Source organism: Cherax quadricarinatus, chromosome 52 (genome assembly GCF_038502225.1).
Source record: "Cherax quadricarinatus isolate ZL_2023a chromosome 52, ASM3850222v1, whole genome shotgun sequence".
Lineage (NCBI taxonomy): Eukaryota > Metazoa > Arthropoda > Malacostraca > Decapoda > Parastacidae > Cherax > Cherax quadricarinatus.
In genome coordinates this window covers 21,675,412-21,692,747 of record NC_091343.1, presented here as the reverse complement: position 1 = coordinate 21,692,747, position 17,336 = coordinate 21,675,412, and the positions used below count along the sequence as shown (strand labels likewise).

The window sequence follows — 17,336 nt, the reverse complement described above, 5'->3', positions numbered from 1 at the left end:
AGGGTCTCTACACATATGCTGCTATGTATGATAATTCTATGTAACTGTATTTGTGTATACCTGAATAAACTTACTTACTTACTTACTAAAGAGGATCAAAGATCTTAATAATCCAAGTTATCTAGGGTTACTAGATACCTGGGTTAATCATTGAAATAATATCTTCTTTTCCAGGTATGTATAGTTCGCACGAGTTTAGCGCTTCTTTGTTATTATTATTATTATTATTATTATTATTATTATTATTATTATTATTATTATTATTATTATTATTATTATTACTGCTACTACTACTAATGCTACTTCTACTGTACTACAACTATTATTACTACTACTATTACTAATAGTAATACTTATTTACTACTCATACAATTATTACTACTACACTAGTAATAATAATAATAAGGCCTGAGCTGCTACCATCTGCAGCTCATAAGACTGCCATTTCCACGAGCCCCTTCGGGCGGGGCAGATGGCAGACCAGAGGCCTAGCTTCTCCCTACGAGCCCCGTGAGGGCGGGGAATGTGGCTAGGCCTGGGGACAGTTGGTCCCACAGATGAGGGGGTACTTTTACCTCCTCCCATGGGAGACTTACGTCTCGAGACACTCCCCAGATAGGGAGCCAAGGCCGGACCCGGGCAGGGAGAATACCGGAGAATAAAAAAAAAATAGTACATAATAAGAACACTCAAGGGTGAGCCCTGATGCTGGTCAAAAGTTTTTGATCCAAGGAACTGAAACCACCCTTCCCTTTATTTATCAAACCCAATTAGTGACGGTAAGTGACTGGCTTTATTGTTTTATCCTTGTTTTCTAACCCTCCGTTTATAGAAGTTACCCATAAAAGGCAGGATGCAAAATTGGTTTTCTCTATATATGGAGTAAAAAGAAAACGGAGCACTATTGTAAACTAACCTGAATCGCACTTTCCTCGGAGTGCGGGCAAAGATGTAGGATACAAACTGTGTGCATGCACTTAGTGACCTATAATCTCTCGGCTACAGGCACCACTTGACGTTACGTGGCCATCAGAGGCAAGTACGTGATGCCCTCAAAGAAGGGTACACCTGCTACTTCAAGGACGGTCCCAACTATTTCATTCTTATCACCAGTAGTGCTGGTGATCCGGAGACTCATGTAAAAATATGCAAAATACTCTCTTGAGACACAGACGCCTCACTCTCCACCAAAGAAGAGTCACGCTCTGAATTCTTAGACCACTTAGGCTCCTGATAAAAAAAAATGGGAGGTCGTCTGCATAACGCCTTCTCTATTGCAATAATTGTTATCAGTTGTATCAAATCAAATGCACTTCAAGATCGTCTTTTCTCGACAACTTTGTGAGGAAAACAAAGAAGAGTTTGACTGCCTGAGTATATTGTTCCAATGGTAAACATAACGCATTTGTTTTCCTCCCTTTATTGCACTGTCGACCTGTACTGAGTAATTTTTGATTGATAAGAAGTTTGCACAACAGATATTAGCTGTAGATGAATGGTTCAGAGAACCGACATGTTGATAAATTAGACACATGTGCAACTCTTGGGTATCTTTATTGAGGAAACGTTTCGCCACACAGTGGCTTCATCAGTCCATACAAAGGAGAATCTTGAAGAACAGGAGGAGAATGAGGTAATCAGTCCCTCAACCTTGAGTCGATGTGGTCAGTCCATCAATCTTGAATAGAATACGGCATACGTGCGGAGAAGGAGCACGACCTACTTCAACATTGAACAAATGTTACACGACCTATGACTTCTGCACCTCTCCTGCCAACGGTTTATAAGCTCCTTCTCAGCACGTATGCCGTATTCTATTCAAGATTGATGGACTGACCACATCGACTCAAGGTTGAGGGACTGATTACCTCATTCTCCTCCTGTTCTTCAAGATTCTCCTTTGTATGGACTGATGAAGCCACTGTGTGGCGAAACGTTTCCTCAATAAAGATACCCAAGAGTTGCACATGTGTCTAATTTATCAGATATTAGCTGCCAAATGAAATAAATTTCACTTATCAGAGGGAACGAAAAACTGAACCTATTGAGCAAACAATTGCCACTACAGTTTTCCATGGCGAGGGTAGAAAAATTGGACGTGTTTCTTTACACCGGTTGTCTATGTTCACCCATCAATAAAATGGGTACCTGGGTGTTAGTCGACTGGTGTGGGTCGCATCCTGGGACAATACTGACCTAATTTGCCCGAAATGATCTGCATAACAAGCGGATTTCTATATAGTAGTATGTTATTGATGTCAGCTATGGTCTGCATACCTTGTACCTGTACTTGTAAAATTTGAGATATTATTATTATTATTATTATTATTATTATTATTATAATTAGTATTATTATTGAAAGCTCAAGTTGTTCTAGAGTAGTAAAGGACTTTGGGCATCGAACTGCATAATAAAGATCATTTGGGGTATGTTGAGTAGCTGAAACGTTTGTATAGTGATATGCAAGTCAGGTTGAGCAACATGCCAGAGATGGACATCCCAGGTTGAATGATGGATCCGGGTAAGTATTACAATAGTATACAATATCGATAAGTTGATAAGTAAGACAAATGTGCAACACATAGATATCTTTATTCTAAAACGTTTCTCCTATAGAGTAGGCTTCTTCAGTCGACTACACATGAGGCAGTATAGATCTGATGACGATGTGATCAGTCCATCGCTGCTGCTACTGACACTGACACTGCTGTTACTGCAGTCAGTTTTGCCACCTTTAGCGTTAATACTCTAGCAAGTGACTGCTGCATCTTGTAAATACCCTCCCCTTCCTTGGATCAAACCTGTTTACCTCATTTCACAGAACCTATATATATATGTGTGTCCCTTTGGGTTAGGCGCTTTTCCAGGGACACAATCATAAGTCATTACTCTCTATACTGAATATTTTTCATAGGTAATAAATCTTATGATCACCAGTATTTACAATTTATTACAAAATATACATTTATATATAGATTTATTAAGTCCTTTTGCTCAACACCTTTGACAGCAGTGGAATGATGGTGTTCTGTCAGTGACATGCTAGGGGGCTCTCACTGCATGCAGGCTGACTTTCAAGAGACTTTTAAATATACGTCAGTGGGATGTTAGTAGATTGTCGGACTGCTGTCAGAAAGTTGTTTTAGAGGGCCAGTGGGATGTCAGAAGATCGCCAGTTGGTTGTTAAAGAGGGTCACTGAACTGTAACAATGAGTCAGTGAGATGCTGGAAGTCTATCAGTCAACTGTTCATCAGGCTGTTAGCAAACAGACAGTGAGTTGTCAGTGTAATATCAGTTGTGTATCAGAGGAGATGTCAGTGGACTGTTATTGAGTGTGCTGTTAGTATGGAATCAACTTATCAGTGAAGTTTTAGATAGCTGGCATTTTGCTGTCAACAGAGAAAAACTATTAGTGAAACATCAGAAAAAAAAGTTAGCTGTCAGTGAGGACACTATAGTAAATTGCATTACTAAACATTCCACAAATCTCACTATAAACGGCATACAAATCCAGCAAGATGATAAATAAGACACATATGCAACATCTGGCATCTTTATTACCGAAAGATTCCAAATGTTGTTGTCACTTCTGTATTCAAATAAATCCTGTTGTGCAGGAGAAACGTTGCAACAATGAAGATAGGATAGATACCTGAGTGTTGCATATGTATTTTACTTATCAGCTCCGTTTATCTTACTGCACTAATGGAGAGATGTGGAAGGGAACAACATGGGTCCAGGAACCAAGGAAACAGCCCAGTAGATCCTACATCACTGCTTGTCCACCCTCAAAATCTTGCTTTCTCTTGGTCAAATTTTAATAGTGATGTCAGCATGGTAAATCATTCCCCACGCCCGTGCATAAGGCATGATATAGTATACATCCCAAGAAGAGAGACTGCTTGTTTAAGGAATGATTATAGTATACAATCCAAGGTCAGATGTGTATGATAGTAAAGGAGAAAGTCTGTGGATAAAAATTGTTATCGGTCTCCTCTGCAAGTCTTGTTGAATTGTTGACATCTTACACGAAGCCCGTCATCTCCAAAATTATCACGTTTTACGAGTTTTATTTCATAAACTTTCTCTTTCGTTTTTTCATTAAACGTTTACCAATTCCATGGGTCTTATATAACGATTTCCTGTGAGCTTAAGGAATGTACCTATTAATATTTTGTTCTGAGGGATCTTTACCATGAGAGTTTGACTAGATAATTTTTATAGAAGATATGCAGTCCGTGACATATTAGCTCTCTCTCTCTCTCTCTCTCTCTCTCTCTCTCTCTCTCTCTCTCTCTCTCTCTCTCTCTCTCTCTCTCTCTCTCTCTCTCTCTCTCTCTCTCTCTCTCTCTCTCTCTCTCATTTTATCATTTTATCCACCATCACGCAGAGAACAGTGTCATGAAAACCCTTATCTTGACAAATATATTAGAGAATGTCTCCTGTGAGTTGCAGTGGTCGTGGTGGTGATAGTCGTAATGGTAGTGGTCATGATAGTGGTAGTAATGGCAGGGGTGGTAGTACTGGTAAGTGCATAGTGGCAGTAGTGGGTGGCAGTGGTCGTAACTTGATGTCTGATCTTAGAGACTGAGAACAATGGTGGTAGTGGTGGTAGCAGTGGTGGTAGCAGTGATGGTGGTGGAAGTGGGGATGTTGGTGGTTGTGGTGGTGAGGCATAAGGTTGACTGCTGTTGTTGGCTGTGCTGGTGGGAGGTAAAAGATGATTAATTATTGTTGCTGTAGTTTTTGTTGTTTGTGGTGGTGGTGGTGGTGTTGATTTTGTTGTTGTTTTTGTTATTAATTGTTGTTTTGTTGGTGGTGGTGGTGATGGTGGTGTTGTTTTTGTTTTTCGTGATGGTGGTGTGTTGTTGGTGTCGTTTTATTGTTGACTGTGGTGGTAGTGCTGTTGGTGACATTGTTGTTGTCACTGGTGTTGTTGTCGCCATCACTGTCACTGTTATTTGTTGTTGTATGTCTAGTCAATGGTCCAACTCAGACCGAAACATCGTCGTAAGCTTCTTTCCCCCCATGTACGTATATTGTTCCAGTCACGGTATTGTGCCATCTTTGTCTCCTGTTGTTGCCTATGATCTTGTACTTCCTCTTGTTCTTGTTGGTCCTGGTGACGAAGATCAGGAACACTGACAGCAAACTGGAAATGGAAATGAAGTGTTGAATAAATTCACTCGGAAATGAAGGGAGGATCTCATTACTCTCCTACACTACCCAGTATGAGAAAGCATAATGTAACATGCCGAGTTAGTGAGCTAAATACATGTAAGGGGGGGGTTTTAACTCTCTAATTGTACAGGGGAAAAGGATTCCATCCTTAACTCTTTTTATTTTAACTCCCTTCTTCGTCTTCTTCATCTTCTTCCTGTGCTGAGGTAAAAACTAAGCAACTAGCAGAGCTACCAAGGTTTTACCTCGGTGACATAACTAAGCAGATTACGGCGGCATCATTAATTTAATAACCTCTTCCTCAAGGTAAAATGAATTTGAAGGCTAAGAATATTAAATTAATGATAATAATAATAATAAAATAATAATAATAATAAATAATATAATAATAATAATAAGCATTTGTATCAACATTAACACAACTATGATGCAATCAAAAAGTTTCTAACTCGTGGATAATACGCTGTACTGTCTGTCAGACACGTGTTGTTTACGCAGTTATACGCAATTTGTCCCGTATTTTGTTGATCAGTAAGCGGCTGTAACATTAATTACATTCAGGAACGAGCTGGGGAGAAATAATTTGATTAATATCAGAGGAACAGTGTTGAAATTAACAATACCGCTATATATTTCATTACAACAGTAGCGTTAATAAGAGTGAGGCTGGTTGGTTGGTGGGTTTAAAAGTCTGTTATGAGTGTCATTAAGGCTACATATCACCTCCTCACCACCAGTCATGAATACTTTAATACATAAAAGTGTTGGAATTATTAGTTTATTAGTAATAAATAATAGTAAAATAATTATTGCTATAATTACTATAATTATTTTAGCTTTTATTTTTATTGTTATTGTTAATATTTTTTATTGGTTTTATTGTCATTTTTCCTCTTCATATTATTACTGTTATTGTTTTTAGTAGTAGTAGTAATAATAATAATAGTAGTTTTAGCAGTAGTACTAGTAGTAGTTGTAGTAGTGGTAGTTGTAGTAGTTGTAGAAGTAGAATTAGCATTATTTTTATGAATATTATTGTCATACTAACATTATTATTATTACTACCAAATACAGGCGCTTAAATCACTAAATATATTTTAATGTAACTTTACAAGGTAATGTAATCTTATAAGGTCTTCAATTGACACAGACAAGTGTTCAACCAACCTCAGATTATATAAATTTTCACTGTTGGCGCGAGGTGTGTTGATGTTGGTGGTGGTAGTAGTGGTGGTGGTGGTGTTGTTGGTGGTGGTGGTGGTGGTGGTGTGGTTGCTTGAGGCTGTGGCGTCAGGGACCGTGGGGAGATGAGAAGAGGATGCTGGTGGTAGCAATCACTGTAGACAGCAGGAAGCAGGCAAGAAGTAGTCTGTCGAACACTAGGGCCACCTGAGAGTGGGAAAAAACAATAACATGAGCACTTGTGTTATTGGTTTCAGAGGACATTGGTGTTAATGGGACTACGGTTTTTTTTCTGTTAACTGGCTAGGGTGTTGGTATTTCTGGGGGCAAGAATATTGAAGTTTGATGCAAACTGGTGTGAACGGGGCAAGGAATTCATTACTTGGGCAAGAAATAGTTACGTTTTGTGGGAAGGAACGCTGGTGTTAATGGGGAAAGGATACGACAATTCAATTGTATTTAGAATTGGCAAGGATGCAATATATTAGTGGAACAATAATTTTTCTAATGTGGGTTGTAAGGATTTTGAATATTAAATCATTAAGAATTTCTTGTGTTACTGAGGTAAGGGTTCTAATAGCTCAAGGGTTCTGGTGTTAATGGTTCAAGGGTTCTGGTGTTAATGGCTCAAGGGTTCTGGTGTTAATGGTTAAATAGTATTTATATCTGGTTAAAGAAATTTAAATGCAGTATAATGCGATCGTTCATTCTACTTCATTTCTCACAAACAGTATTGGTATTTGTTGAGGCGCAGCTCTTGGACCCCCTACGAGCCATTGGATGCGTAGTGCGCAGAAATCTATTGGCCACGAAAATAGAACATAAGTCATAAAACAAGTTTTATAAGTAAGCAAGTATGATCCTTACAATTTAACGATGAAATTAATTTCAGTGCTCAAGTTAACTCACGGGGTTAGTCGTTTATTGGACACTAAATCGCAGTTTCGTGAGGCATCGAAAATTTATTGGTGTTAGAAAAATATTAGCTAGTCTTTCAGGAGAGTTAGTGGAAAATAAAAACTGAAGCATTTCATGAAGTGGACACTAAAGTCTAACAGAAGAAATTTAAAATTAGGAGAGGACAAAACTGTTTGCAAATTCAAACATTTCTTTTCCCCAGTTTTCCAAAAAACTCACTCTCCTTTTTTTTTTTTACCCCCCAGTGTCTGTCTGTGTCATTAATTATTGTGACAGTAATTACAGCAGGGAGGGACTCTTCCTGATGACTCTTCCCTCACTCCCTCTTCCTCTCTGTTTCTCTCCCTCCATACTCTCCCTCACACCCTCCTTCACACTCTTCCTCTTACCTTCTTTGTCTCTGTCTGTCTCTCTCTCCCCCTCACACCCTCTCTCACACTCACACTCTCCCTCACACTCTCTCCCACACTCTCCCTCACACTCTCCCACTCTCCGTCCCACTCTCCCTCACACTCTCACCTGCTGCCACTCTACACGTGTGGCTTCCTTCCTGTCCTGTTCAGCCAGCCTCAGTTCATTCTTCTCAATCGTCTGGTGAACTTTGTTCAAAACCCGGATGAAATGATGTTCAAAATCTGCAATAAGAGTGTTCAGTTAAGATCTGACATCTTCAGAGTGTTTTCTGAACTCATCTCCGTACTCATTAATGAAGTCACACTATGATTACTCATTTATGCATAATCATTTATGAGTACATATTTCTTTGAACACATATGCTTATGTATGCTTATGTGTACCCTTGTATACTCATATAAAATCATGCAGAGAGACCACAGTAAACCCTGAAAAAAAAAAAATAAAGAACTTCCAATGGATTTCGTGATTTCTCACATTATCAAGGTCCTTGATAATGTGAGAAATAACGAATTCGCTTGGCAGTCCACTATTTTTTCACAGTGGTTGTTTTCCATAGGTGATATCACATTATGCAAAATAACCACCGAGAAAAAATAGTGAACTTCCAAGCGCTTTCGTGATTTCTCACATTTTCAAGGACCTCACATGATCAAGATCCTTGATAATGTGAGACATCAAGAAAACGCTTGGAAGTTTGCTATTTTTTCACAGCGGTTGTTTTCCATATATACTCGTGTAAGATAAATATATGTGTAATCATTTGTGTACACTCGACATTACTCTATGACCACTGACAGTGGCCCGACTCATTCTATTTTAAGTAATCTGACACAATCACTGCAGTTAGTTGACTCGAGGATTACACTGACAAGCGAAACTAGAAATCCATCACTGGGGATTAACTCTGATCAATTTTTTAAAGGCCACAAAAAAGGATTTCCTCTTGTAAAATGTTTGACGAATCCGTTGCGCTCATTGAAATTACAATAATCCTCTTAGGATTTTCAAAAATGGTTAAATGTCATGTAATTGTAATCCACGATCCAATAGAGCATTTTAATGGTTTTAGTGGATTACTGTTGATAAAAAATGGAGTTAGAATATACCTAAACGGAGCTCATGTTGTTCTTTGTCGACATTTGAGAATTAAAATCCATAACTACGTGTATATTTGAAAGACGTAATAAATCATTTAAAAAATATGGAAAATGTAAACTGAACGGTATTTGTATGAACATAAATTCACCATAAACGACGCTTTGGCGGCCAAAATATAAAACTCGTCTGCCTGAAATACATTCATTACACTAAACAGGTAATCTGCATGGAATAGTGAATATTCATCGTATAAAATTATTATTATTATTGGTATTACAGGTAAGTATATATATATATATATATATATATATATATATATATATATATATATATATATATATATATATATATATATATATATATATATATATATATGTCGTCCCGAATAGGTAAAACTTGCGAATTTGGCTTATATAGCAACGCTTTTCTTGCCGAATAAGGCAAGTGAAAATTTGTGTATGCAATAATTTCGCAAAAATCATATTGAACCTAACAAAACATGTATTATTAAATGTATTATTAAATTATTATAAGCTTATCTGAAATATATTTAGTTAGATTAGGTAGGTTTTCTAAGGCTCTTTTGGTACAAAATTATTAATTTTTACATTATCATATATATATACATATATATATATATATATATATATATATATATATATATATATATATATATATATATATATACATATACATATATATATATATATATATATATATATATATATATATATATATATATATATATATATATATATATATATATATATATATATATATATATATACGCAGGGAAAGAAAAGAGCAGTTTAGGTGACGCACAGCGTTTTTACAATATGCTTCCAGTCGCGTTGTTGAGCGTGTTGCTTCATGTGAAGAATTTGGTCCACTGTATTTTTTCTAGTTTATTTCGCCCACATACCTGAGGTGTGCATGGTTGTAGACGCGGGCGTGGGCGTAGAATCATAATTGGTGGCGTTATGTCTCCGAGGGATGAACCTTGGAGATGTGTTATAAAATTCAACGCTGTCTATGTCAGACATATGGAACTTCTCTGTGCTGATGGAATCCAGCCTCACTCCGAGTTCTGGTCTCAGGTCCTGCTGGGAAGAGACAAGGGCACTGGTTAGACCTAGAAGCCATTCAGACCGCCTAGGTCTGATCTCGAGTCCTTTGGGTTGGGAGAGACGTGTGTAATACTAAGACCTGGAGACCGTTCAGACCCATGTGGAATAAAGTATAATAATAACACAAATAACCCAAACATAGGGGAAAGAAGCTTGTGACGACGTTTCGGTCCAACCAGGCCCATTGCTTAGTTTCAGACTCGTCAGTGATCAATCGTCCAAGTCAGACCGGAACCTCGTCATAAGCTTGTTTCTCTAATATACGGGTTATTTACGTATTGTTCCAGTACGGTATTGTGCCTTTCTATTGTTTAATGAGACACCTACCCACCTAGGTGTAACCCACAGGTGTAATACCTGTGTGTTAGTTTATTCTTGGGAGGCGCATCCATTTCTGGAGTGTAGTATCCTGTGTAAAAAAAAAAAAAAACACTTCAGCCCTGTCCTGCTAGAGTCTAGACCATCTTATAATGTAAGAGATTCCAGTACCTGTTGGAATATGCTGTCCTGTGAGAAAGAATCTCCAGTCCTCCTGGAATGTCAGGTGTTACGTAAGGAAGCATTTCTTCCTTATGTGAGTGTTGCCGGTAATTGTTGGTGTATTTTTGTACTGCGTGAAAGCTGCTCATATCATATGAAGAAATTGCTTATCCATCTACAACACCCATCCACCCATTCACGCCGGCCACCCATCCTCACCACCCACCCATCCTCACCACCCTCCCATCCTCACCACTCACCCATCCTCACCACTCACCCATCCTCACCACCCACCCATCCTCACCACCCACCCATCCTCACCACCCACCCATCCTCACCACCCACCCATCCTCACTTACACATCATAAAGAAACACGGTGTAAAATTACATACCTTCCTCCATCCCTCCCCACATAAAACCCATTAATACATCTTTCCCTCTCTATAAAACCTCTTCCCCACTCTATAAACCACAATCCCTCTCCATCTCCATAAAACAGAACACCTCTCTCTCCCCCCCATTCCATAAACCACACCATGTTTCTCTGCCAGCATTCACTACTGTATCAACCTCTGTGTACACTAAAATCAAACGAAACAAAGATTGTGCTCCCCTGTTATTATTACCTGACTGTAGTTACATGCTGTATTTGCGAAAGGGGAGCTCCAGCTCTGGGGTCCGCCTATTAACATATAAATGAGAGCTGTGATTAGGCCGAGACATAGCTCCTGGCCCTCCTTTTCACTGTGTGTGTGTGTGTGTGTGTGTGTGTGTGTCTGAGTGGTGAGTAGTGTAATGTACTCACCTATTTGTGATTGCAGGGGTCGATACTCAGCTCCTACGTGGACATGTGTGTATGTCCCTGCTGGGCAGTGTATGTGTAGGTGGGTATGTGTGTCTGTGTGGAGTGTAGGTGATATGTACGTGAATCTGTGTGTCTGTGTGGAGTGTAGGTGATATGTACGTAAATCTGTGTGTCTGTGTGGAGTGTAGGTGATATGTACGTGAATCTGTGTGTCTGTGTGGAGTGTAGGTGATATGTACGTGAATCTGTGTGTCTGTGTGGAGTGTAGGTGATATGTACGTGAATCTGTGTGTCTGTGTGGAGTGTAGGTGATATGTACGTGAATCTGTGTGCGTCTGTGTGGTCGTGGATATAATGTGTACGTGAATCTATGTGTGTGTGTCTGTGTGGTCGTGTAGGTAATATGTAGGTAAATCTGTGCGTGTGGCTGCATATGTATATATACGTTTGCATGTATGTTTGTGTAACTCTGGTCTTTGTATACACTCTGTTTATTCCAAAATTTTGGGATTTTCCACAAGGCGCACCAACGTAACTTATGTAATTTATATACATATTTTTTTACTGTAATTTTAAAAGAATCTAAAATTTAACAAAATATTCACTCGGTATATATTTCGAGTTTTTTTTTTTTTTACTGTTTTATTCTCACTTCATTTTTCTCGAGATATTTTTTTCCTTTATATTTGCATGCAGCTTTTTCTTGTTTTCATGTGTATCATAAAATGTTCGTGGTTTATTGTTTAGATAAAATATCAATGGACTTTCATGTGCTTTCTCTGTTCGTCTCTCTCTCTCTTTCTCTGTCTGTCTGTCTGTCTGTCTGTCTCTGTCTGTCTGTCTGCCTCTCTGCCTCTCTCTCTCTCTCTCTCTCTCTCTCTCTCTCTCTCTCTCTCTCTCTCTCTCTCTCAGCATCACACACGACATCTTCTCTGGCCATCTTGCATCTCCTTCACGACAGTGTAATATCTGCTCTCAAGCTAAGCCTTTCCCTCTTCACTTCTCTTTCATTTCCTTCTCCTCCCTTCTCTTCTGACTTCCCCCTCATTCTCGTTGCCCTGCTCCTCCTACTCTTCGTCTTCTTCTTCTTCGTCCTCCTCCTCCTCCTCCTCCTCCTTATATCTAAGCTATCCTTAAATCTTTATTTATTCCCTGTCATTTTCACACGTCTCCTCCATCTCACCTTCTTCCCTCATCCCTCTTCTCTCACTTCCTTTCAGCTTTCTGTGCTTGTCTCTCTCACTTTGTCGCCCCCTTCCGCTCTTACTTCATCTCTGTCTATACACCATTCGCGCTGATGTTTGCATCTGTCAACCTTTTCTATTGCTTCTCTCATATCCGCTTTTATTCCTCCCTTTCTTGCTCCCTCTCCTCTTTTCGTTCTCTCTCTTCTTCTACATTCGTTTTCTCTTCTTTCCTTTTCTTGTTATATTTTCTTCTTCTTATCGCATTTATCGCATCTTTTCTAATCCCCAATGTTATTAGGTGTCACGTTGAGCAGGCTCTTCCAGTTCATTCTCCTTTCTTTCCTCTTCTGTCTTCTACTGTCTTTTATCTATTTCTGTCTTACCTCCCTTCCCTCTTTCCCTGTTCTTCTCTCGTATCTTCACATCCATTGTCTTTCTCGCCTCGTCTCTCTTCCTCACCTCATCCCGTAGTCTTGCTCCTCTCCTCTCTTTCTAACTACTCTCCTCTCGTGTCCTCCCTTCCCATCTCCTCTATTATCCTCTCCTCCTCTCTTGTCTCGCAGCATTATTAGGTTCCACCGCGACTGTATCTCCTCACCCGCTATAAACACAGCCGCGGGGAGATCTCGCTGCCTGCTTCACCGAGCGTCAAAGCCCCGTGATGTGTCATTTGCGTGCGAGCATCCACGCAAGCTGTTTTGATGGTGGGTTGTTGATACCTACACAGACACTGACACACAGAAACACACACACACACACACACACACACACACACACACACACACACACACACACACACACACACACACACACACACACACACACACACACACACACACACACGCTCACGGTTCAGGGAGAGTGACCTAGTAGCGATCAGTGAAGACGCGGGGCCAGGAGCTCAGACTCGACCCGTGCAACCTCAACTAGGTGAGTACACACACACACACACCACCCTGACGACATTGGAGGGTTAGAGGAAACATGGTAACGACATACAAAGTACTGCGACGAATTGACAGAGTGGACAGAGACAGGTATGTTCCAGAGATTGGACACAGAAACAAGGGGTCACAATTGGAAGTTGAGGACTCAGATGAGTCAAAGAGATGTAAGGAAGTATTTCTTAAGCTATAGAGTTGTCAGGGAGTGGAATAGTCTGGCAAGTGGCGTAGTGGAGGCAGGAATCATACAAAGCATTAAGACGAGGTATGATAAAGCTCATGGAGCAGGGAGAGAGAGGACCCAGCAGCGATCAGTAAAGAGGAGTGGCCAGAAGCTGTGAATCGACCCCTACAACCACAAATAGGTAAGTACAAATAAATGAGTATGCACACACACACACACACACACACACACACACACACACACACACACACACACACACACACACACACACACACACACACACACACACACACACACTAGAAGACAGGACCATACGTGACATGAATACGGCGTACAAAATACTGAGAGGACTTGTCAAGGTGGTCCCACCTCTGTTTTAGAGGCGGGTCTCAGGTATTTGAGGTCACAGCTGGAAGTTAAAGGCACACATGAATCACAGGATTGTTAGGAAACAATTCTTTAGCTTTGGAGTGGTCAGGAAGTGGAATGCCTTAGATAGCGAAGTGACAGTGGCAGAATCCATACATTGTTCACGCAACCAAAGATGCTTGAAACCAGTAGCTGCCAACATAGAGGTGTGGTTAGGAGCTGAGACTCTACTCCCTGGAAACACAATTAGGTGAGTATACACAAACACACACACACACACACACACAGGCCCCGAGTACTCACGTTCAGGTGGGGCCTCTTATCTTCGTGAGCCAGCGGGTGAAACTGAAGGAAGAGGAACTTGGATAGACCTCCAAGAACCAACTTCTTAACGACTTTCGGCACTTCGGTGCCTCGGCCACCTCGGTGGTGGATATTGAGAGTCACCACAGACATGCCCGAGGCCAGACTCACCAAGCAGATGGTCACTCCGTAGTACAAGCCTGAAGGGAGAAAGAAAGAGAGGGAGAGATGATGAGCGCTCCAGGTGGACGATGCCCAGCTCTGGAAGTAGAGAGATGGGCAAGAAGTAGTGATCAGCAACGCAGGTAGATGCAGAACAGGCCTGCAAAGAGAAAGAAAAGGAGAGAGAGAGAGAGAGTGGGGGGGGAGAGGTGATGAATATGATGATAATGACACAATTTGAGGGTATTTTATTGCAAAACGTTTCATCCACCAGGGACTTTATCGAAGTCCCTCGTGGTAATATATACTGAGGGTCTATAGTACCATTTCATATACAGGTGATGAATACTTCAGAGGGATGGACTGCAGCCGGGAGGAAACGAGAGAGAGAGAGAGAGAGAGAGAGAGAGAGAGGGAGAAGTGATGAACGCATCATGAGAATGTAGCAGAAACTTGGAAGGAGAAAGACAAGCATAGGTGATGATCACTTCAGGAAGATGGACTACAGGACGGACGATAAAAAGAGAGGTAGAAGGGTGCGGTGAGAAAAGGGGAGATGTAACAGCACTCCAAGAAGATGAGGGGAGCCTCTGGGAGGGTTTTCTTAGTCGAGTATGATGTATCAGGCACCAGGAAGACATAGTAAGAGCCAAAAAAAGATGCATCATGGGTAAGATGTATCATGCACCACTAAGATATGCTAAGTACTGAGGCGTTATGCTGTGTACACCTTCTGTAAAAAGCGTTTCACTGTGGGTACAAAAGCCAGCTATATTTTCCCCCTCTTATTAAGTGACTGATTTTCACTGCTGAACGAAATTCGGTACATCAGCAGTGTGCTGCTATTTTCACAGCACAGATTTAGTATATGCTTTATATGGTAATTTATATTGTCTTCATATATAATTTTCTTCTCTACTTAGAACAGACGAGTAGATATTACACTACAGCTCCGGTCTTAATACTTAAAAATTCTCTAAGAAAAATATTTGATTTTCTCTGTTTTAATAAAAAAAAATCTATAAAATTGGCAAATTAGCACTTAAGAAGTCCAGATTTAATATAAATTATCACTAACCAGATGATCTTTCCCAATATTCTTGATATTATAAAGGACGTATTTCCAGTGGACTTTAATTAATTGTCACTTTTAATGGGTCACTGTGTCACTGTTTTGTAATAATTGAAGTTCTATCTTATAGGTTAATTCACTGGGAATATCTGATGAGAAAGTAAATAAAAGAGATTAAATCAGAAACACCCTACTCAAAAAAAAATCTTATCAATGAAGGACATAATTATATACAACTTATTTAGATGCTTCCTATTTACTAAAGACTTCTTCATAAATTTATGCTAAAAAATCAAGAAAATTTACTTAACAGGGGGTTTACATATAAGAAGCTTAATTATAAGAGGCTTACTTATAAGGGGCTCACATATAAGGAGCTCAGATATAAGAGGCTTACTTATAAGGTAAGATTTTCTACTTTTTCAGAACTCATTTCTTGACTAGCCACTGCTTCACGTGCACGGCTAGGAGAGGCCTTGCTACGTACTAGATGTGTGAGGTCTCTCAAAGAATATAAAAAGATTTGCCTATATGGAGTTTACTTATAAGGATCTTTCATATAAAGGTCTTACAAATAAGAGGCTTATCTGTAAGGGGCTTATAAGAGGCTTACTTATCAGGGGAGTCTTCTCGGTGGGTGGCAAAGACTCTCTGATGGTCATGAGGAAAACTGTCATGGAGAGAAGAGCGGAGATGCCCAGAGTCACCTTCTCCCCGGACTCACTGGGCACGTAGAACACAAGCAGAGCTGTGGGTATGATGACAGTGTGAGTGAGAGTAAGAGCACTTGAGTACATGGGAAAGACAACAGGAGACACGACGCTCTAAATTGATGCTGTCTTCTGAAAATAAGCAGCCACAGTCTAGCTGCCTGTCTCTACTTATCTCTCTCACCGACTACATTAATAGCTGTGAAAAAATGAATAAAATTATTCCATTGGATATAGGTTAGGTTAGGATAGGTTAGGTTAGGTTAGGATAGGTTAGGTTAGGTAAGGTTCGTCAGGACACAGGACAAGTGTTTCCTGACGCGGGTCTTAGTCAGATATAGAAATAAGACATCGCCAGCAATAGGTACTAGTAGTTGCTAGAACTGCAACTACTACTACTACTACTACTACTACTACTACTACTACTACTACTACTACTACTACTACTACTACTACTACTACTACTACTACTACTACTACTACTACCATAACAAGTGCCCAAATATTGTCCTTTTTAGTGGAAAACTAGACAGAACTTCACATTTCTTGTGGGAACATCGAGATGTAAAAAAAAAAATATGTCAGTACAAAGACAGAGTCAAAGGTAAACAGAAACATAGGCACGAGGGGAAAATATGTTTACTTCGATCTTCAATTTGGATCCTCGTCATTCTTGTTATCCGCTGAAGAGGACGGCAAAAAAATGAACACCTTCTTCAGTGCTGAGGGTTTGATTGCTTTATCCTTTACTGTCTCCAGTTTCAGCACCTTCCAGGCAGTGGTTCTGATTATCTCATCTGTTGTCTCCTGTTAATAATCTCTGTACCGAATCGATGAAGCCATTGGTTGGCGAAACGTCTTCAGAATGAATAAACCCAGGTGTTGACAGTACAGTGGAAGAGCTTACCAACAGTATGTTGACTTATTCATCAAGCACCTGATACTGCGATCACCTAACCTCACTTACTCGGCTGGGTATTCACATGTGACATCATGACTTCATTCTTGTACCTCAGGACCTCTCTGCAGGTACTATAAATACCCATGTTTTATTCTGTGTAAAATGATAATGTCCCTGATCGACTAAAACTAATAACAATAAAATACCATAACTCGCACTTTGAGTCCTATTTACATACCCAGGTGCTGCCCACGCCTGTGTATGTAAATGCGGGTATGTAAATATGCATAACTT

At 39.9% G+C, this 17,336-nt stretch overlaps 1 protein-coding gene across 2 annotated transcripts in view; it reads right to left on the bottom strand.

The window, feature by feature from the left end:
- Positions 1-2,930: 2,930 nt before the first annotated feature.
- LOC128696881 (neuronal acetylcholine receptor subunit alpha-10) overlaps positions 2,931-17,336 on the bottom strand; it is a 75,568-nt gene continuing 61,162 nt past the window's right edge. The window contains exons 6-11 of one of the 2 annotated variants that reach the window (XM_070096118.1): positions 16,045-16,179; positions 14,198-14,397; positions 9,720-9,900; positions 7,802-7,917; positions 6,350-6,571; positions 2,931-5,153 (exon numbers count right to left, since the gene is read on the bottom strand). In XM_070096118.1, coding sequence (XP_069952219.1) covers positions 6,473-6,571; positions 7,802-7,917; positions 9,720-9,900; positions 14,198-14,397; positions 16,045-16,179 — 731 coding nt within the window. In that variant the 3' untranslated portion in view covers positions 2,931-5,153; positions 6,350-6,472. The remainder of the gene's footprint in view (positions 5,154-6,349; positions 6,572-7,801; positions 7,918-9,719; positions 9,901-14,197; positions 14,398-16,044; positions 16,180-17,336) is intronic. The other variant, XM_070096119.1, reaches the window with a different exon arrangement.